The 23,409-nt window shown below is 29.7% G+C and overlaps 1 protein-coding gene across 1 annotated transcript in view; it reads right to left on the bottom strand.

Moving 5' to 3' along the window:
• The window catches only part of LOC133848950 (voltage-dependent calcium channel type A subunit alpha-1), a 62,357-nt gene that overhangs the window by 18,860 nt on the left and 20,088 nt on the right, over positions 1–23,409 (bottom strand). The window contains 10 exon segments of the mRNA XM_062284710.1: positions 555–836; positions 5,656–5,747; positions 6,896–7,078; positions 13,990–14,073; positions 14,679–14,789; positions 15,111–15,275; positions 17,422–17,623; positions 17,880–18,023; positions 22,090–22,136; positions 22,138–22,654. Coding sequence (XP_062140694.1) covers positions 555–836; positions 5,656–5,747; positions 6,896–7,078; positions 13,990–14,073; positions 14,679–14,789; positions 15,111–15,275; positions 17,422–17,623; positions 17,880–18,023; positions 22,090–22,136; positions 22,138–22,654 — 1,827 coding nt within the window.

The following is a 23,409-nucleotide window of genomic DNA, read 5'->3' as shown; positions in this document are numbered from 1 at the left end:
TGTAAAATTTAATTTAATTTATAAAATAAATAAAATGCAAATGGTGCAAAATGGTTTAACATCAGACCATATTTTATTCTACAGATTTTGTGATGGAAAATAATACTTCAAACATTTTACTTTAATTTAAACAGAATTATCTTGTGAGGCGTGAGTCAAGTACAAATTTAGTATTAAATAATAATAAAAAGAGTAACTTTATAGATTGAAATCAATACAAAAATATGTGGAAGAGAAGTAGAATCTGAAAAAAAATTGAAGAGTCTAACAGTGTTCGACATTGAAGTGTTTGTGAAAGAAAACCGGTGAAAGAATAGTTCTGAACAAGTGTAAGTGGCGTCCAACTAGAAGGAATTGATCATCCAGTCTCATAGAGCATAGAGCTTGTGTCTTCGTTTCATAGAAGTTTGTTGTTTGTGAAAATTGTGTATACAAAATGATAATTTTGGGGATCGAGCACAGATTGGCAAAATATAATGAAATGCAATAACATAACTAATTACATATATAAAAGATATTATTTTGTTTGTTTATATATTTAAACTATTAATTACGTCGCATTTGGATCATATTCCGCCCATATGCGCACAAATTCGTCTAAGTGATGAGCACCCAATATACTGGAGTCCCTTGTGAGATAATCAAAATTATCCATGATGACGGCCACGAACAGATTCAACATTAGAAATGAACAAAAGAATATAAACGATACGAAATATGCGTAGGCCAATGTCGAACCACAGTATTCCCCGGCACCCTTTTCGGCATCATCGTCACAGGCTTTGCCCTTCAGACAGGCGAGCATTATGTTTGGCCACGCCTCGCCCGTCGCACATCTATACGTTGAAGGAAGGGGCGGAGGATGGATAAGGTTGGTATTGGTTGGCATCATGGTCAAGAGACGATCATGGATCATGGACGAAAATAATAACAATTGAAGAGAATTAACAATGTGTGTGTTGCTTTTTTTTTTTGTACGCGAATTTTTCGTTCGATGTTATCTACAATATATTTAGTATATATGTTACATATGTTATATATATGTTACGTATTTATGGACTACGATTAAGTACTTTTGAATGTATGAGACAATGACTATTGACTAAATAACTCTACATATACATACTTAGGTATGTATGCATGTATCTATGTATGTCCCTTTGAATATGTATCACTTCAAAGTTTATTCACACATTAATTTGCTATCTACATACATACTTACATGCATACATTATACAACTAGTTTCTGTGTTACATTTATATATATATATAGACAAAAATATATATTCTGTCAATGCTTTGCCTATTTTGAGAATCTAGCACTCATGCATACAACATGTCGTATACTTAATATTATATGCATTAACTTTCTAACATCAGAAATATACATATGTATGACATAATATGTGTTGATTAAGTGCCTGAACGGTAGTTGAACACAAACATAGGAACACAAACACATCATCAACAAGCCCACAAAACTGCGGGAAGCAAGCATATGCATAGCATACATATCTATTCATACATATACATACATGTACGTAGATGTACGTACATATACATTCACATATATATATATATTTATATGTACATATACATAAATATACATGTAAATACATTTTCAAGTACATAGATGTACACACATGCACATATACATACATGTGAATATATATGAAATACATATACATGTACATACTTATACATACATGTACATACATATATATACATATAAATACATACATATGTATGTTTAGCATATATTCCATGGATATTTCATCATTCGAAAGGAATAATTAAAGAAGCTTGGGTTCGGTTTATGTATTAAATTAAGAATATATTCATCGCACGATTCGGGTTTGACATATATGATGCAATTGGTTCGGTTCATCACCCGATTCAACTACATTAAAATGTTGAACCAAATAATAAGTTGCCAGAATTGAGACAATGCATCCACATAATTTGATTACAAGTCATTTTAAACTACCGATCGACCTGAAAAGTACATACGTATATAGCTTGACTCATGAGTGTGTGTTTTTGTGTTTACTTGTTGACTTGTCTGGACTATTGATGATATATAGAGTATATAAATTTGAAGATGTATTTACGCTTTTAAAAAGTTATATAATATTGTACCCGATCAAATACTAATGTAATTGACTGTCAGAAGTATTGTAGAAAAAAATGAATAAGATTCTGACTCTAAAATATTATATAGCATATAAGTACTAACGGCAACTACTTCTGCAACGGCAAAGGTGCAAACTTTTTCAAATTAAGTTCTGTCACAAATTTTATATTTTATACAAAGTCACATTCATACATCAATAACTAATTTTTATATCAAATTATATTTAGTATGTATATAACTTGATCAACGGTCTTACACATACAGTTAGCTTAAGATATTATTCTTAGATCTACAAATATACAAAATTATTTATTATTTAATTGCAAACTAATCTTAATACGATTATAATTAGTATGAAGTTCTTGTTGAATCCTCTTGAGAATAATATGTTTGTATTATACTAACATACTATACTATACAATAGTATGTACAAGGTGAGATTTACAAAGAGAAGCCAATCATACTCATACATATGTATGTATGTTACGTTAGTTAATGTATTTCAAATACTTATACCTAGAACACATTTTTGATTATAAAACTTGAATGCACTATGTTATGTAATCTGGCCTTTCACAATTTTTGTTTGTTTCACAGACTTAAAACAACTCTAATCGCTAATCAAATCAAGACACTGTGGAATGATAAAGATGAACAACTACATACAGTTACAAAAACGATAACTGGATTTCAATTCTATGTTTAATATGGATACAGTATAGATGTATGTACATTATATATTTGCTGTGAGGAAATCCTCTACGTACATTGAATATCAAAAACAATAAACATTAATGTTGTACTAAAGATGACTGTAGTATAGTACTTTATGCATCTGAAGCATAAAAGTTTGAAATCTAGAAAATTACTAAATGAGTTTTTAAGGATTAATGATCATTATTGAACTGAGTAATAAAAAAACGACTTTCGTATTTGGTTTCATTTTTTTTTTTTTTGTTCTCGTAGTTTCTTTATTTCGTTTAACACGTAATATAAGATATATTATTTTGTGTATCATCTGATAATGTATTCTCTCTACGATTCTAAATTGCTATTATTGAGATAACCTAACCTAAAAGTAATTGCTCGTATTTATCTATTTCTAGGGAAAAAAGAAAAATTCTTCCCACTTATAAATTTCAGAAATATAAAAATATTCTACAGTTGTGATTTGGTAGCTATCCCCTCCACGACCCGTTAAAGGGTATATAAATAATATACGACTCGTATAATACGAAAAACTTTGATCTATTATAACATTATATATTTAATAGTGTTAAAGTAGCTTGTAAAGGTGGAAATATATGTATATCTATTATATTTATGTATGTATACATATATGCATGTATCTATTTTTAGTAATTATCTTAATTATTGAAAATCGAAATATTGTTTAAGAAAACAATTTTTTTTTTAGATTTGAATAATTAACTCTAGGCGATGGATCAGCTAAAATTTACATACCTGAAGAGCAACATGACGCCTTGTATAAATGACTGGAAGTTGTTGTGCCTAGTAATAGAATTTTCCAATGTACCTAGTTTGATATTTCCAAATACCTATGCACGATTTAGATATCGGTAAATAATATATAGTCATTAATGTGCATGTTACATAACAGCTATAAAATGAAGAAGATAAACACAACATTTTCCACCCATGTATTATCCTTTAGAAGTTGTATGTGAGCTCCATTCGCTTGTCTCTTTATATTTATTTTTTTTTTTTTTCTTTTTTTTTTATTTTATTTTATTTTTTTTTGGATTTGGTTAAACAACTATAAGACCCACGGAACACAGAAGCTAGAAGTTTATGTTATGTTACCAACAATTTAATTTCATATACATGTATTTTTTCAAAACAATGCATTACGGGAATATGGATATTGGCTATGGTAAATTCGTTTAATCGTGTGGATACGGGATCTTTTGTTGTTTTTTCTTTTCGTTTAACTGCGACTAACAAAATTATACCAAATTATAATATTGTAATGTATATTAATTAATGTTTCAATATGATTTTGCTAACTATAACTATATGGAGTAAAATAAATATAAGTAATATGATAAGAAATATACCAATAAAAGAAATAAATCGTTTGGATGCTAGCTACCCGATAACCAGGTAGAAGAAGGTGTCTCCACTACCATTAAAAAAACACATGTTCCTGATCAGCACTAACAGTCGAGACATAAAAATCATGTCACATGTATTGGATCTCTTTATTTGACTCTATAAGGAGCTGTATTACTGGAGTATTATGAATTGACGAAGAATATAACTTTAAAGTCAAACAAATGGATGAAACTTAGCTCACTTTTGGCTGATCAAGAACACAGATAAACAACGTATTTAAATTTTGTCAACTAAATGAAATGAAAAAAAAAAAACAAAAAATGGGTATTATATTTAAGACAAACTCTAACTCAACAGTATAAATTGACGCTGTCATATATGTAGGTAGTAATTATCAGTGCGAAAACTGATAATATGCTAATACAGTAAACCATTTTAAAATACGGCTTTACTAAGTAGTGACTGTTATTACAACTGAAGAGATATACTAATAGTATTCAAGTGTATAATACATTTGTTTTGATTGAATTTCAAACAAATGTTTGTAAGCAAAATTGATCGTAACACTAAAGAAAAATTACATTTACAATTAATGTATTATATAGTATGTATGTAGTTTTATTTATCTAGCGCACATTTACAATATTAAACGTCGTAACTGTAGCTGCAACTAATACTTGAAACAGTTCAATACTAAAGTACTAAGCGTTTCATAAGAAAACTTTGTGTGTGAGAAGAACTGCTATACATATGTAACTACTGCAAACAATAGTACTATCATATAAGTATGTATGCATATATCGGCAGTTCGATAGAAACAGCTGATTCATCTAGATGTAATTACTAACAAGGTTCAACGAATTCTATTACTTAAATAAGTAAATATGTATGTACGTTTTGTTTACTAAATATCGGTGCAAAACTATCGCAAGTCACAAACGACGCTGATTGAAAAGTCGCCATCGATTACATTTGTGACTTTTCAACTGACAAACTGACGCACAGTGGGACCTTTTGCCTTATGGATCTAAATTGACTATTGAATTAATAGAAATCTACATGAAGTGGCAAAGTTGGAGCTTAATTTGATTTGATTTGAATTGTGTTAGTAATCATTTTTACATTTCTATACGATGTGATCGTAGTTTATATATTAATATAATAAAGAGATTATTTGATAGTCTCACTTCTCGATAGTCATTTATGTAGGTCGAAGGCCCCAGAGTGCGACGATTGATTGTATAAACTATAATAATGATGTCTTAACACGCCGATATATTTGTCGTGTCGTGTATGGACACTGGAGATTTACTAAAGTAAGGAAATTACATACAGTTTGGCTAGTATGAATGTAGTAGTATTTATGTAGGTATGCTTGTCTGTTAGTGCCATCATTTATAATCACTAAAGCGATACAAGACTATGTAACTTAGATCTTCGATTACCGAAAAAGCAGCATGATTCCTCCAGAGAAAGATTGAAAGTTATTGTGACGATTGAGTTGCGTATCCGGGTCATATTTTATGTTGCCAAAAACCTTTTAGTTTGTGAGATATTATAATTGGTTTGTGTTATTATCCTTATCAAATGAACTATAAAAACTTCTACAGCTAGATTATCGACACAAAAAAATGTTTGTAGCAATGAATACAAACCGTTTTTTATATTATTTACTCGTTTAGTTAACAAATTCGAATGTTCTAGAGTGTTTGTTTTGGCAAATTCGTAAAAGGCAGAGCTGTGATCACAATATTTGCTGTATATGATATTTTTTTATGAATAGAAAAAGTTTCATCATGTTGAAGAGAAATTCTTGGACTTGGAATATTGTATATGTCTTGTCAACCTCTTCATTATGTCATATCAATATATTTTATTCGCAAATAGTTTATATTTTACTTTTTTTTAGCTTGAAATTTGACCGAAAAGCCATATTCTTTTCTCAACCTATGATTATTAACCGAACGAACTTTGGTTTATCTATTCATTTAAAACTAAGTTAAAGCAACTAATATCATTATTGATAATACTATAAAAACTACCTTTGAATATTGAGTTTGCAGCTTTATGAGCTAAAACTCAACCTAGAATAATAGATCTATAAATGTTAATGTACATTCGTATTGTACATCGCTAGAATATATGTGTGAAAAGATTGCTATTGCTAAGGACACTGATTTATTCATGTAAATGTTTGCTATTTATCACTACAATTTATATGCAAAATGACCTAGACTCGTATTCAACATAAAAAGTAATTTCGAAATCAAATTGTTTTTATCTATGCATCGAATTTTGGAAATAGGCCTCAATTAAAAAATTAAAAGATGCTTTTATTGTGATGGATGCTGACCTTCATCACTCCAAAAAAAAAAAACTAAACAAAAAAATAACAAAACAAAAAAATATATATATATTTGTGAAAATAAGAAAAATTCTAATTGAACTCGTCTTCTGTTCCGTTTGCTACAAATTGAAATAAGGTTAAAGATCCCAAATATTATGAAGGCTAACTCGATCATGAAGAATATATATATAGTATATATAGCCTTATGTGTTACATGTGTGTTATATTTGCGATCCATAGTTTATATGTTGTTTAGATATTTCATTTTTTTTTCTGCGTCACTCACAATTTAGAGAGAGATAGAGAGAGTAGTGTTTTGAGCTTGAGCGAAGACTTACCTGCATGCCAATAATGGCGTATATAAAAAATAGCATTGCTATAAGCAAACAGACGTATGGAAGTGCTTTAAATGATTGTACAAATGTCCAAAGTAGAATGCGAATTGTATATCCTTGACGGAGTAATTTTATGAGACGCGCCGCACGAAACAAACGCAGGAAGCCAACGTTGATTGAGTTCGACTGTAAAATATTATTGGTCAAAGGAAGAAAAAGAGAGAGAAACAGAGAGAGTAAGGAGAGTAGTATTAGAGCCAGTGGTGTTGTCCCGTTTCTACAAACGAATTCAGATTTATTCGAAATTGAATTCGAATATGATCTTAGGTTGCTTCTCATCTTTTTTTTAAGTTCGTTAGTACATAGTTACAGTTACAGTTATAGTAAAAATAGTAGTAGAAGTAGTAGCAGAGTAGTAGTAAGTAGTTTGTTAGTAGTAGTTGGTAGTAGGTAAGTAAGTAGTAGGTAAGTAGTACATAGTAGAGTACTCGCAGTAGAAGTTGTAGTAGTAGTAGTAGTAGAGTTGTAATACTAGCAGTAGTGCAGTGGTAGTGGTAATAAGTAATAGTACTAGTTGTACATAAAAAAGGTACATACAAATTCATATAGTATAAATCGGTAATAGGTTGTATGATTATGTTTTTAGGTTAGTAACGATCAATTCATAAAAGATATGTAAATTTTGTTTTGGTTTTTTTTTTGCCTTTTTGTTCTAAAGATAGATATATATATATATATACAAAATAATTACAGTCAAATTTGCACAGTATTTACTCAGTTATTGGAAGATGATAATGATAGAAGTATAAATATAAATAAGTTAATATACAAAGTGCTAAATAAAAATGTTTTTTTTTGTTTTTTTTTTTAACGGTTCGTATCTTAATTAAGTACAATAAATGCAATAAACATCAGTATTTATGAATTTATTAAAAAATCTAATTAGATAATTATTAGTAGTAGAGTATTAAATTTTTTTGCTTGATTGTATTTCTGTGTCTCTGTGTCTGTGTGTGAGTGAGTGTGTGTGTGTTGACTACCACACCAATACAGCGTAACATGTGCATGTTTGATTCATGTTTTGAGATACTGATACTAATTACAAAACAGTTCGAAAATGCGTCAATTGTTAGAGAGACCTTAGGATGTTAATTATATAGTACGAATATTAAGTGTATTTGAAATCTAATCAAAATTTTGATGTTTCGTCTTTGTACTGCACTAAACTAATTTGAGTGAATCATAATTTGTTGCAATCATAAGAAATGAAAACAATACGATAGGTAAATAATATATATATATATATGTATATAGAGAGATATAATTAAATAATACGTGTACAGCTGTCAGTACATTTGTACATTTTGTATTCGTTTTCGTTGTTTTTCTTTTTCTTTTGCATTTAATTTTAATGTTTTTTCTTTTTGTTTTATTTACATGTTATTACATTTTTTTCAATTACTTATGGATCAGTCAGAGAGAGAGTGAAAGTAGAGATTCGTTTGTAGAGCGTTAGAGTCGTCATTGGTATCGTGACCAATTCGAGGGGAACTTTGACCAAAATATTTTACACATCAGCTGTTGCATTGTCGCATATGGCATAGAATACAATTCAATGTAAACATTATGCCCACCAATGTACAAATGTATATGCCTACATATACCTTGGTACATTGGTGAAAATATGCTGAGGCAAACACACTGACTTAAGGACGCATACTGCCCTCGCCGTGGCCTCTACGAACTTCGGTGTAAATAGTAGTAGATGGTAGGTAGATTTACATAATGGTTAAAATACACTTCATAAAAATACAAGTAGCGTAGATTAAATATGTACATATGTAAGTAGACTCCAACAATGCACTGTCGTTGTTGTTGCTATTGATATATAAATATTATATTATGAAGCATCTATATTCTATGAGATTTGGGTATCGGGTATCGAATTTCACGGTTTGGTTTGTCGATAAACGGTAAACGGTAAACTACTCGGGGAATATCTTGCAGTTATCCCACTTGTTGTTGTATATGCCTAGTTTTGGATTTGGATAAAAAGGGAATTGTATTGTATTCACTAAAAGTATGGGATATAAGCGGTAATGAGAATTCTAATCATATATGTTGTAGTAGTATATGGTATACGAGTATTTCGATTTATAATGGAACATTGAATTGAATCAGCCAAAAATTAGAGCAACGTGGAAATGGGGTACGATTACTATGAAAAATTAACAAAGACACGTTTCATTTTAACTAGAAAAAGTGCTTAATAATTAGCTAAATACATACATATATGTAAATATGTATTATTTTTTATTATTTTTGTTGTTAAAATCATAGTAATGGAATCTACTACGGAAAAAGATTAGACATGATCATCGCGATCTGAATACAGAATAAAGTATATAAGTTTGTAAACGTTTAGCTAAAATAATAATGGATAGGAATTATTTGATTTGAATTGTTTTTGTTTTGATATTTTTGTGGGTGTTTTTTAGTTTGAAAAGAACTATACTCGTTTTAATTTGTTTACTTACATCCTGTAGGATAATCAGAAACCATGTTCAATTGAAATTTTTGATTCGATTGAAAGAAATCAATGTTTTACATAACTCATATACCGCATTATCACCGCATTTTGATGACACAATTGTTGGTTTGTTTTTTTGGTTGTTTTTTTTGGTTTTGGTATTTAAAGATAGCAAATGTCATTTGGTTGTTTAACGCGATGACGGGCAATTTCAGTTTGCACATTCAATTCGAATCGACAGCAGCCAAAGAAGAAGTATTCATAAATTTTCAACGAAAATGAAATGTTTGTGATTTGGTTTTTTTGCAGTGCAGTTGGTCGTTAGTTAATTTATAAGCAATTTATATACATATTTTTGTTGTAGATTTTATTATTGTTATGCATATTTTTAGTTGTATTTTTTTTTGGTTAATTTATTGATAATTTGCGGTTACGAGAACATATCAGTTAGTTTAAACGAATTACGGTTACGATTCATGCGACGTTGGCGTTGGCGTTACAAATAGTCGAGATTTCGTATATTTTTAGAAAAATAAAGAAATGAATAAAGAGTTGAAAATTAGTAGTAATAATTAATTTCGTACATCTTTTCTTCCAGTATCCAAAGATTAAGTATTGAGCATTAGTTAGCAGAATGTGTTTATATATATATGTATATAGACGAGAAGACATGATTCAAGGAAAATGGATAAGGGAGTTTTGTTGCTCTACAAAGGCCTTAGCTTTCTATGTAACTTCAGGTTAATAAAATGGAGAAGCTTGGCATTAACATAGTATGTTACGTTGTAAGTATAAACGATATTTAACGACTAATAGTCATTGCCAGCAAGTAAATGTGTGTTTTGAGATATGTTCTACATACAGAGACAGCTTAAGACAGTTCCTATAATAAAGGTTTAAGCATCAGGCGGAATTCGTATTCAAACGGTTTGGATAAATTAAATTGGACTCTCATTAAAATCGTCAGATAGATTAGATTGAAATAATTGATAATCATCGATGATAGTGATGAGAATTACTTTGTGACCATTTCTTACATACCTGTAGAAAATGAAAAACATCTTACAGGAGAGATCATACACATGAGTATATAGTATGTTAAGTATATATCCAGAATACACCGTTTGCTAAACTTTATCGAATCTCTTTTCGATCGAAGTTAATTGTAAATTAATTATTGCGTCATGCAGCTCAAAAAGCCAATTCTATATCTATATGTATTCATATCAAATTATATAGAATACATACGTATATATCGGAAATAAGCACTACTTTAGTAATAGCTGTTAACTTAGTTAAATACAATTCAAATTATAAGACGCTAGTCTGTTAAATATTATGCAAATTGCTTGCATTATTATTTGATATATATGTGTACTATATATTTTCATGTTGAGTTGAGAAAGTTTTTTTTCTGAGAGAAAATAGATTTAAATTCGTACGCAGCAAGAAATCAGACAAGACAAGATGTCGCAAGCCATAGAAGAGCTGGTGGCTAATTAAAAAGAAATCTAAAATTCTATTTATAAGTGCACGTAGTTTACCCAAAAATAGTGAAATAGAAGAGGACTTGACGAATCAGTTAAGTCAGTTATATATATGTATGTATATATAGAAACATTATCATTAGCGAAATAGTCGAAATGGAACTTAAATCATGCGTAGGAGCTAATTGGTTTAAAATTTGTCTCGCTTTGACTCAATTTAAAATTTGAAAATGATGTGTAAATTACTTACTTTTGAAACTGACCACGTAAAATTTTCACTCAAGAAACTAAATTAAAATAAACAATCGACAAAAAAGATAGAAGCAACGGAGATTGCTTAGAACTGTATACTAAAGCTCCTTCCTTTTGAAAAGATTCTCCATTCTTTGTGCAGATTTCACAATATCATTTTTGTTTTTAAGGCAAGATTTCAATTGATTTTTATAAGTAAATACAAATTTGTTAGACCCATCAAATTAAAGCCATGCGAAAATAATTAGAAATATTAACGTCAAATATAGAAAACAGTTGCATAACTTTGACTTGTTCAGAGATTTATATAATCGAATATCTGCTATCCATTAAAATTATACTTCGAAAATATAAATGTGATTTGTAATTCTCTGTTATTATTTCCAAGATTATGAAAACCCTTAAAACGTTATGCATTCTGTCACATATTTGCGTTAAAAATTTCCTCATTAAATGAATAGATTTTTGTTGCAAAATGGCAATTCATCCAACCGCATTGTATATTATTTATCTACCAAGTTGACTACAAGCTTTTACACACGTAACTTTTGATTAGGGAAGAAAGTACGTTCGTAATGTAATGTGTGCCATGTAACACAAAACTGAAACTTACAGATACTTTAGTACTCGCAATTAAAAAATAATATATATATATAATAAATATTAAGAATCATAAGTGTCAATACCCAAACAGATACTGTTTGCAAAAATTCACAATTCAAATATATTTCAAAATGGTGTTTTTGATAATGTTTTCAACTGACAATTCTCGTTAATATAGTTTTGGAAAACATGTATCTGTGTTGGGTATGCAAATGAAAAAGGAAAATAATGCAGGTTACGCAAAGAATTTGAAGTTAGCCAGAAAATAAAGCAATAATAATAAGTATTATGTTTGAATAAGCTTATAAAGTGAAAGTGGAAAGTGTGATTAGCAATAAAAGCGTAATCTAAAATCATTTATTTGGACACATAAGAATTTTATTAATGCAATTTTTGTGTAATTGTGTTTCGTACTTACATCGTGCTGTTGGTGTTGATATTTTTTGTTGTACATGTCGATGTAGTTGTAGATGAGAGAGATATATAATATGCATATGTATGTGCACAATGTGTGTGTTTTTCATACAACACATAATAGACAGCACATACACATGCATAATTGTTGAATGACAACATGTTCGTAATACAATTTAATTTGTTGATTTTTTGTATTTTTGTATTTTTTTTTTGGTTTGATTGTTTTCATAATTCATTTGAATTTGGTGTTATTTTTGTTTTTGCGTTCGGTTGATTTTGTATTTTGTATTTTTTGGTTTTTTTGTTTTTGAATTTGTGATTGTGATGAATAAGTTGATTGAATTTGAATTTTCATTGCATTTAGTATTTGGCATTTGGTGTTTGGATTTGTAATTACAAAGTACAATGATTTTTGTTATTGTTTTGGTTTTTATAATATAATTAATTTCATGTTGGGTAGTGATTGCGTGATGAATTTTGGATTCCCGACGGCCAATTTCGGGAGTATTTGTATTTTTGTTTTGTTTGGTTCAGAGTCAATCGAAGGAATATAATATATACAATTATATAAACGCATTTTTTGTACATTTACATATGTATATTGCATATGCGTGTACATGAAAACATTTGAATGTGTTACAAAAGTTGATACGTTAACATATGTGAGGGGTGTGAATGTTTTAATTACGTGGGTGTTTATTTGATTGATTGATTATTATATATATTTTTTTTGCATTCATCGTTTTTTGGTTTGATTCGGATTGGTTTTTCCCGATTTTGAGACCACATTTCGTATTTGGTATTCATTTTCGTACACAAATAAATATGAAAAAGGAAATCAAAAAGAAATATGATTATTAATTTCTGTAGTTTTTTGGAGGCTTTCGAAAAGAAACATTTTGTGTGTGTGTGTGTGTGTATGTGTATATATATATAAAATTGCGTAAAAATTAAATATATAAAATTGATTAAGAATTTCAACAAAAATATTGTCTTGTGTGACTGTAAAAGATTTTCAAATCAATATTCAAAGTGTAAGTTTAAACATTGTATAGCTTATTCTAGTATATTCTGCGTTCTTTCAAAAATATACCTAAACCTATAAACCCATGAGAATCTTTCAATATTATACTAGAATATATATTTCTAAGTCTTAAGCCCACCCAAACACACATACTTAATTATTATATACACACAGGAGTCACCAATGAATTTAACATTCACTTGGCCAGAGAATTCCCATAACATTAATTATATATTAGATTCCAAAACAGACGTCGATTTCTATTATTTCAACAAACTCCTGACCAGTGAGAATAATAACTCAAGAAGTGTTGTTTCCGATTATATTCGAAACACGCATTCGTTAGAAGTTAAATAATTGGAATTGGAAAACACGACAGCGATTTTGAGATTGGGGTCTATAAAAGGTCATTTTTATAACAATTTTCGTCCGTACATGTTATTCTAAAATACCATACATATATCTGTTGTTGCATTGATATAATCTGTATATTGCATAAGAAAATATGTATAAACACGTAAATAATTGTACATATCTGTGAATATTTATGAATATGTAAGTATATCGGAATTGTAAAGATATGAATGTGTAATTGCACGGGTACAACAAATCATCAGACAAAATAAAAACTGGATACTGATTATTTTGTATTTGTATTTGTTTTGTTTTTTTTTTTTTTTTTTCGTTTTTTGTTTCTTTTGCAAAACGGCCTACATAAGTGGAACACAACAATATGTATGCCCTGAAATATGTATTGTCTGGCATGCAAGCAGCAGATAATTACCCCGAATTCCATCCAGAGTGCATCCACAATGCTGCCCAATACGGTAATCAGATCGAAAATATTCCATGGATCCTTGAAAAAATTCTATAAAATAAATAGTTTCATATTATTATACGAATTGTGTATTATTAATTTCTTAAACTTAACCAACAATTAAATCGAAAGATTTGAAAATTATAGTCCATGTATATCGGGTTTGGCTATTCTCGCCTTTATTTTTGTTCATTACACAATCGTAGTACAAAACAAGTAAGAGCTACAGTCGAGTGTGCTCGACTATGAGATACCTGCTACCCATTTTGAATAAAAGCAAAACTGTGCGGTATTGATTTTAGCATATACCAAATTAAAGTACGAATAAAATTACGTTTTGTTTCGTATCGAAAATAATTGGAGTTAATATTATGCACTTTAAATTGCAGATTGCAATCATAATTAGAGGCACTGAAAATTACAAAGACAAGTTTGTCAAAGAGCAAACGAAATCCATTGACAGAATGCAACTATCTAAAAATATACATATTTTTATATTTGATAATTACAGTAAGTTAATTTAATCTGTTTTTGATTACATTGTTAATACTATTTATTGCCAATTAATGGAAAGTATTGCAAAATATATCGAAAACCATAACTTTATTTCTATAACTCAAATAATATAACAAAGGGTAATAGAATAATTTACTTACTTTGACTCCGAATCCGATTATCTTCAATACCGTTTCAACACTGAACATGCCTGTGAATCCCATGTTGATGTACTTGAGTGATTGTTCGTACATCTTACCTTGATTATGGTACTGTTAAGATTTATTTTTATGATTAGTTAGTTAGATAGAATGCATACTAAAGAATAACTTAAATGCTCTTAAACGGTAAGACTTTCAAAATCAAAATTAATAGATTCTTTACAGACATTTTTTTTATCTTTAACATAGTCTACTAGGAAAAGTCAGAAAGCGGACAACTAGCTCTGTAAAATATAATATTTCTTAATCATGGAATTCAAGACAGTTCAACCCTTGATGCTTGAATTTTTGGGATTATTTTACTTAGTATGCTCATAAATTAATTTTTGTACTTAATATATCGAAAATAGAAATACTAATACATTACTTTACCTTCATCATCAATAGCAGTGTATTGAACACAATAAGCATCATGATAAAGTATTCAAATGGCGTTGACACAACAATGCGCCACACTTTGTACTTGAAAGTGTTTCGGTTTTTCGGCATATAACGTTCAAGCGGTCGAGCTCCGATGGTAAAATCAATACACGATTTCTATAGAAAAAAGTATTGTACAATTTTTGTTGTTTGGTATTAATATTATTTAACAATCAAATCTCGAACCTTGAGTGACAATATCAACAACTACCATAGTTAGTTTAAATTGAGGTCTGTTACGTTTTTGAAAACACATTCAAACTAACATTAAGAGTTTTGGGAAAAATCGCTGATGATTATTTAATTCAAAATAAAATAAAATAAGTATTATTATTTACAAAATAAAATTATATGTATATTTAAAAAATAGCAGAGTAATTATTATAAGGGTCACAATATAATAATTAAAGTACATGGCCCGAACACTTTTGTCGAGAGTGCTAGACTATGATATACCCTGAGCCCAGCAGTAGCCTAGAATAAGGACATTTTTAAATATATTTACAATCACGAATGAGCTATGTACAAATTTATTAAAAATCTTGGAGATAAATATACAAAACTTGACTAAGGAATGTGCGAACTTCCAAATTTTGGTTCATCTTGAAAATGTCGCTAAATTTTTGAAACTGAGATCTTTTAATCCTCAAGTCCAAATTGACTATGATATTGAAACTGAGCCAGAATATATAGACTTTATGGGTCAGAAAATGCTAAGGGCTCAGGGTACAGATACCAAAATTTTATGAAATCTTTGTGTATTGTTTGGCACTTTGAGATAACTAAACGAAATGAAATAATTATAGTAAATGTATCATTTTAGTGCAATACTCAGCAGTCGGTGAAATTAAATTTGCCAGTTTTATTTTTGTTTTAGGAAATCAAGAGATTGAATCGAACTAGATTAAAATTTAGATGAATTGAAAATGAATTAGTTCGACTAAAGAAATGACAACGGTTGGATTCATTTACAGTACATACTTACAGTAACTCTTGAAGCGTACTTTAATTCGTTTTTGGCAACAACGATGATTTAACGATAGCAATCATTAAATATTCAAATCTGAATATTTAAGGACTATCGTGAATTTCAATGAATAATCTCTACTTTCCGGTAAATGTTCAGTTTTTATATTTAAGGGGCTACTACTATTATCTATATGTATGTATGGGATATTTCCTCTCGAAACATGCCATATCATAATGTGTTTTTGTTTTGCAATTTGTTGATGTATAGTATGTACATCAGGAAGACGAAGAAAACTCTATTTGGTAAGACCTTCTACGATTTTCTGGGATAATACATCAAAGCAATCCACAAGAAATGCTCTAAATATAACTTAGGTATTTTATTTTGTTGGATGTTTCTAAATTATGCATTTAAACAGAAAACACCACAAAGAGTTGAATTATCAAAAGTAAATACAAATATTAATGGTATCTATAGTATCGCACAAGACGACAGTGTGTAAAAAATACTAAATGTTGCTACTCAGCACAGGTGGCATACATTCTACCATTATATGTTTGTAGTATTTTGTGTGTTGAAGGTAGTATATTTATAGGAAACGATCACAGGCAGAAAGGTACAGGTACATTTATAGATACAGATTAGCAGTACTTAGTACCTTGTGTACATATTGGAGTATGTATAATTTGTCTGAATTTGCGACGTCTGCGCTAATGCATTTGTCATACTGTGTTTATTTTGTAGTATTTTATGTGACTGGCGCATAGTAAGCACATAGTAGTTATTAACCCTTTAGTGCTGAAGACCGCCTTTAGACGGCCCAATTTAAAGCCTAGCTTTAGATAAATTATTTGTATTTAAATCAAATGGTAAAAAGCTTAAAGTAATGTTATTTTTAATTAATCTTGACAAATGGTAATTTTTGCACAACAAAATGCGTTAATATAAATAATCAGTATTAAAAGATATTCTTCGAATTTTGTATATTTGATCAATCAATAAAAAGCATAATGTAAGCCGACTAAGGACGATACTGGGCAGTAAAGGGTTAATTAGACGGGAATGATTTGTTAGTAGGTGTTATTGTACTATGCGTGTACATTAACGTGCATATAGAAAATTGTTTATTTATTTTATTTTATTTTTGTTTTTTTTTTTGGTTTTTGCTTTACGACTACTATCGGTTTTACACACACACATATAAAAGAATTAGGTATTTTGAATTGTTTGATTTTGGTTTATGTTTTTGTTTTTTGGATAAACACGAATACACAAATTTGTTGGCTAGCTCACCTGATTTTTGTCAATTTCGCCATCTTGCAATTCAGCTTCGCCTTGCTCTTGAAATGTAATGATAATCAAGGCCACGAATATGTTGACGAAGAAGAATGGAAATACAATAAAATATACTATATAAAAGATGGACATTTCGATCCGGAAATTTTGGATTGGACCCCTATCTTCGTATGTGGCAGCCATTGAGTGTTGCAAGACCCTATTTTTGGTTTGTTTGGTTTGTTGTTGATTACACCCATGAAGAAGTATGATTCAAGTATTCGCACGAGACAAAAGTAAATAAAAAAACAAAGCAAAATTTCGTTATTTACCATACATATAACATATTCCCATTAAGTGTCACATATATTTATTGCACAATTGCGTGCAATAATGTATGTTTGTAGAAGATAGAAAGGTAGACGCAATGGAAAAGTAGAAGAACACTTGTAAGAAGTACAATTAATATTGCTTACTGTGGCCATCCCTCGCCGGTCTGTACAGCGAATAGCGTCAGCATGGCAGCGGCGACGTTATCATAATGAAAGCTTCGTGGCTTCCACACCCGCCTCTCTTGTTTAGGCAGCAGTTCGTCTTCCTCGTATTTGAAATACGAGCCCCTTCACGTTCACAGGTTGTGATGATGATTGTCGCATTTATATTTATTTATTGTTTATGGGTAATGATTTTTTTTTGGTTTTTTTATTTAATTATTTTTTTTTGTATTTGTGGTTATTCATTTGGAATTATTAGTAATTTGTAAATAGATTATAAAATGTAAGAAGCAAGTTTGGCAGAAAACAAAACCAAAACAAAAACAGCAATCATAAAACAATATGAAAATAGTAAATTTTAAATATGTTTTGTTTTTTTTTGTAATACAATTTGATCATATTTAAGTGTAAATGAGAGAAATGTAAATATGGAAGTACAAGAATTGTTGATGAACACAAGAGTATGCAAATGTATATGTGACTATGTAAGATGTACGTATATGTATATGATAGGACATACATATCATAACGATATAAGATGTAAAACCTTTGTTCAGTTTAAGTAGTAGGAGAGTTAGTATTGCACACAAAAAACATATCAACATGTACTTTTGGTATTTATGTTTGTCTGTGAAGAATGTGAAGTTTTCCGTGTTTGTGTGTGTGTGTGTGTGTATGTGTGTTTGTCTACAATAGTATTTGAATTTGGTAAGGGAATTCGATATTACACCATATAATAGTATTAGTAGTTGTAGTAGTAGTAGTAGTAGTTGTAAGTCCACATTAACGCAAATAAATACTGTACAATTAAGGGGAGTACAAAAAATACCAACATAATACATTTAGTATATACCAACACATACAAACACATAGTCGTGTCTGCAGTTAACTCAGAGCAGAGCTGAAATAAGTAGTATGTAAGTATCTGCATAGATAGATATGTATGTATTATACTATTATAAGCAATAAACGCATCCTGTTTTACATTCGATTCTCAATGCGAATGCATTAATGTATGTGAATGCACGATATAACAAACGATATAACTGAGCGAGTATTCGAGAGTTGTATAACACTAAGTTCAAAATTATTCGGCTGGTTGTTTGTTCGGCGATGTGTAACAAGGCAGCGCTGCCCTTAACAATGAATAAAGTTCCCTGGTTTTATTATCAACTAATACGCTAATATTTCTTGTAATGTTCTTTTGACTGACTGTAATTCGAACACATTATTGAAATGAAGAAGGCTAATATTACATTTTTGTGTAAATCTTAAATATTCAGTTTGTCATACTGCTGATTAAAAATACTGAAAATGTTTATATTTATTTATACCCAATTATTGATTTTATTATTTGTTCGTTCGTCTGTCCGTCCGATTCAATACCTAAATCTATAGTTATCACAACCTCTAACCTATTGTAGAAATTTATCACTAATCGCCACATTTTGCGAAGACCGATGTGTGTAATCGATGTACGTGTACATATGAATTAGTATTTTAGTGAATTTCAAATAAAATCAATCATACTTAAGCAGTCATAGTAATTATTGCATACGAAGGTCAAACAGTTAAAACAAAAAGATACTGAGTGAAGTATCTAGTTTTGTTTCTTTTCTACTTCTCGGCTCGATGAGTGTAAGACGCGTGTCTCTTTGTTTATATTTATGTTGTTTTGTGCACTCGGCATTGTTGCCATCTTTTGCGGTCAACAAATGTCGAGTGCAAAAAGTCTGCGTTGTATTTCTCAATTCCTATCAATGGGTAAATTAAAGTTTTCACTACTTACAATGCACAACGAAATTCTAGACAACTAAATAAGCGGGATTATTAATCTTCTTTTAATCACATCCAAAACTCTTATATCATGATTGCAACTGAGAAGGGAACGGGATATTTACTAGATAACAAAACAGTTTCATATTTAAAAGAGAGTTGATTAAGAATGAAGATTTGGAAAAGAGTTAATCGCCAATTGTGCAATCAGAAGAAATAAATTGTTCTAAATTTGGATTAAGTATTATTATATGTAAATACAATCTGATACCTGATACCTCTGTAAGTATGTACGCGTATACAGACTTATTAAGAAATCTTCTGGTAGTAATATGGACTCTTTGGTATTGCAAAATACCCAATTATACATGCTATGCGCGATCGAAGGTCGAAGGTCGAAGGTTGCCTCTTATACGAGTACGTATAAAAATTGATTTTAGAAAATAATTGATTTTTTTGGTGTAGAAGGTAACACATACAATTATACATTGATTTGACTGAATGAATTGACTATTTGTATAACCGAAATAGAAGAAAACTAGAAATGGTAAAGGTGGTAATCGTATTTTCGCATTTCAGTTCTATTCTATGTTTTTTTTTATACTATGTTGTCACAGTTGTTGTTGGTTAATACGCATTGTTTTCTATTTGCTGTTTTTTTTTTGTTTGTTATTAATTTCAAATAGGTTTTGTTTATGTTTGGATTTTGTTTTTCGTTTTTTCTTTGTTTTTTTCTTTTGTTTTTTTTTCTGGTTTGTTTTTAACCCGTTTACTTGCTTGATTGCTTGGCACAAATCAAGCAAGAAAAACTAGGTAGAAACTTTAAAATGCTACTCTTACATTCTGTTAAATCAGTGCACCTTTTTTGTTTTCTTTGAAAAGAAACAAGATACAACGAAACGAATATAGTTAAGAAAAAATGTAAATAAAATAAAGGATAAACATAATCGTCAGCATAAAAAGGATAGAAAATAATCACGTCTCATGATATATATATATATATATATTGGCGCATCTTGATTTTCTCTGGAGTTATTCACTTATATATATGTGTGCACTCATATAAGCAGCAAATATTCCAATCTTAAGAAGAAAATGTATGTAATTCGAACGATGTGAATGTGGCCTAGTCATAGCTCTCAAGAGATCTAAACGTAGATTAAAAAAATATATGTAAATAAACCCTAAACATTGTGTTGTGTTCGTAGTATGTATGTAGTATGGCATGTACAAATATCACATAAAAAGAACTCTAATAAGAGTTCATAATACATACATATGCAGGGGAAAGAAAAGCGTTAGATTTGCCAACGACGAGCATTGACAAAAAGATTTAAGAGGTATTGTGGTAAGGATTGCAAATGATAAATAACATATTTATCACATAAATATATTGTATATGTATGTATAGTAAGCAACCTTACCGATGATTTTGTTGTTAAGGAAAAGTAGTAGTAGGGTAGTAATTGTTGTGTTTGTTAATTCGAAACGAAATAGAAAACACCTCTATTTTTGGGAAACATAAATACACACATCGAATACATATTGTACGAGCAGTAAATAAGTTTAAGTTATGAATGAGAGAATCCTGTTTTAGAATCTAGATAGTTGTGTCCTATGGTTTGTGTGTAGTATTTAGTAGTAGTAATAAACTAACAACTATATGTAAATATGAGTCTATGTATGTATGCATATAACAACAATTGTTTGGAACATTTGAAGAACAAATTAAGAATTGGAGTTTAGAGTTAAAAGTGTTACCCAGCGGACCAAAGAAAATCCTAAAACGCATTAACTGCAGCACGACTCTCATTAGAATTCTGTATACACACTACAAACTATGTACACTACGTTTAACATATGTTCCTTGTTTTAAAGACAATTTTTGGGAAATTGTTAATTTTTTAGCTCTCTAATTTGTCCGCTGAGTATATAGACATATACATTCAAGCTTATTATTTATATGTATGCATATGGAACACATACATACATATGAAGATTGAAAGTGAAAGAGAGAGAGACAGACAGAGAGACAGGGTGAGTGAGAGTTAAAGGGGAGAGGGATAGACATTGACAAACATCGACTGAGAGAAATAGATAGAGCGAGAGAGAGAGAGAGAGAGAGAGAGATAGAGAGTGATAGATGGGAGAGCTATATACATATATGTATGTTAGACCAGACAGAATATATTATGATGTTTTTTGTGTAACGCGTCTAAATTAGCATTTTGGGTAAAAGATCTACGAAGAAATGATAACACCAAAAACAAAAACAAACAAAAAAAAATGGTATTACAAAGATCATCAAAAGTACGAAAAATACAAAATGATATTTTGTAAGGGAAAATGAAAATGATTCAGACGAAAGCGAATAAAGTAACTGGTAAAAATCTTTTCGGAAAAAAACGTTACTTACTGGCACTCTTCGGAAGTATGTTTACTTTCGTCCGTACAATAAAAAAAATTTTCCATTGAACAATTGTACACCAATAACAGAAAATATAAATTGAAACAATATGTACACGATTAGAATGTTAACAACATTTTTCAATGAGTTCACGACGCAATCGAAGACGGCTTTCAATTTTGGAACACGTTTAATGGTCTTCAGTGGACGCAGTACACGCAATACACGAAGCGATTTAATGGTTGACAAATTTTGTCCAGCGCTGCTACCGCTCATATCGAAACCGAAACTAACAGCAGCGCATATAACGACCACAGCATCCATAATATTCCAGAATTCTCTTAAATAGCTGCCAGGATGTAGTATTACACCCAAGTCTACAATTTTCAGCAACATTTCTATCGTGAATACGCCGGTAAATGCATAATCAAAGTAATTCAAGATTTCGTTTCGCCTCGAATTCTCACGAACGGGATCTTCGGCTGCTAATGCTATTGATGACATTGAGATGACGACCATTATGAAGAAATCAAAATATGGTAAATTAACGACCCAATGGGCACCACGTCGTATGCTGTATATGTCAATTAGTAGTTATACGATTTTTGGCATAGGTACGCAAATAATTTCATCCAGATTCAGTTATTTCGTATTCGCAGTTATAATTTTTATACATATAGATATATAATACGATTCAAGTTGTTTATAAGATTTTTGCATGATTTGGAATTTCATATTTGTTGGTTTGTCGATTGCGATTTGAATTTTATTTAATCATCCGGTTCATTTCGTTAATTGATTTTGTTTTGTCCAATTATTATTTTGAGATCATTAAACATTGTTTTGTGGTCATTTTTTTCGATATTTAATTTAGATTTTTTTCGATTTTTGTTTTGTTTTTTATAATTTGATGTTCGTCGTAGTCATTGTTATGGATTTTGTTGTTGTTGTTGTTGTTGTTTTTGTTGTTGTTGAAGATGATGATGAAATCGATATGATATAAATTGCAGTTTTTCGTGGTGAGGGTGATTTGGTTGAATTGAGTTGAGTTGAGTTGAGTAATCAAATTTTTTTGTAGTCGTTGATATTTGTAATGCAAATATTTACAAACATATGATTCATTGAATAAATCAATTAAGTAATTCGTAATTGTAATTGTAAAGAATCCAAAAAGAAAAATAAAAGAGCAAATTGAAATTGAGTTAGTGAGATTGTTATTATGTTACATTTTATATAGGATATCAATATTATTAGCAATCATTAAAGACATTAGTAGTATATTTAAATATATTAGTTGCTAAAAACACACATTATAAAGACGAAACCTGT

Source organism: Drosophila sulfurigaster, chromosome X (assembly GCF_023558435.1).
Source record: "Drosophila sulfurigaster albostrigata strain 15112-1811.04 chromosome X, ASM2355843v2, whole genome shotgun sequence".
NCBI lineage: Eukaryota > Metazoa > Arthropoda > Insecta > Diptera > Drosophilidae > Drosophila > Drosophila sulfurigaster.
The sequence above is the reverse complement of the archived record's forward strand: the minus strand, read 5'-3'. Positions and strand labels throughout refer to the sequence as shown.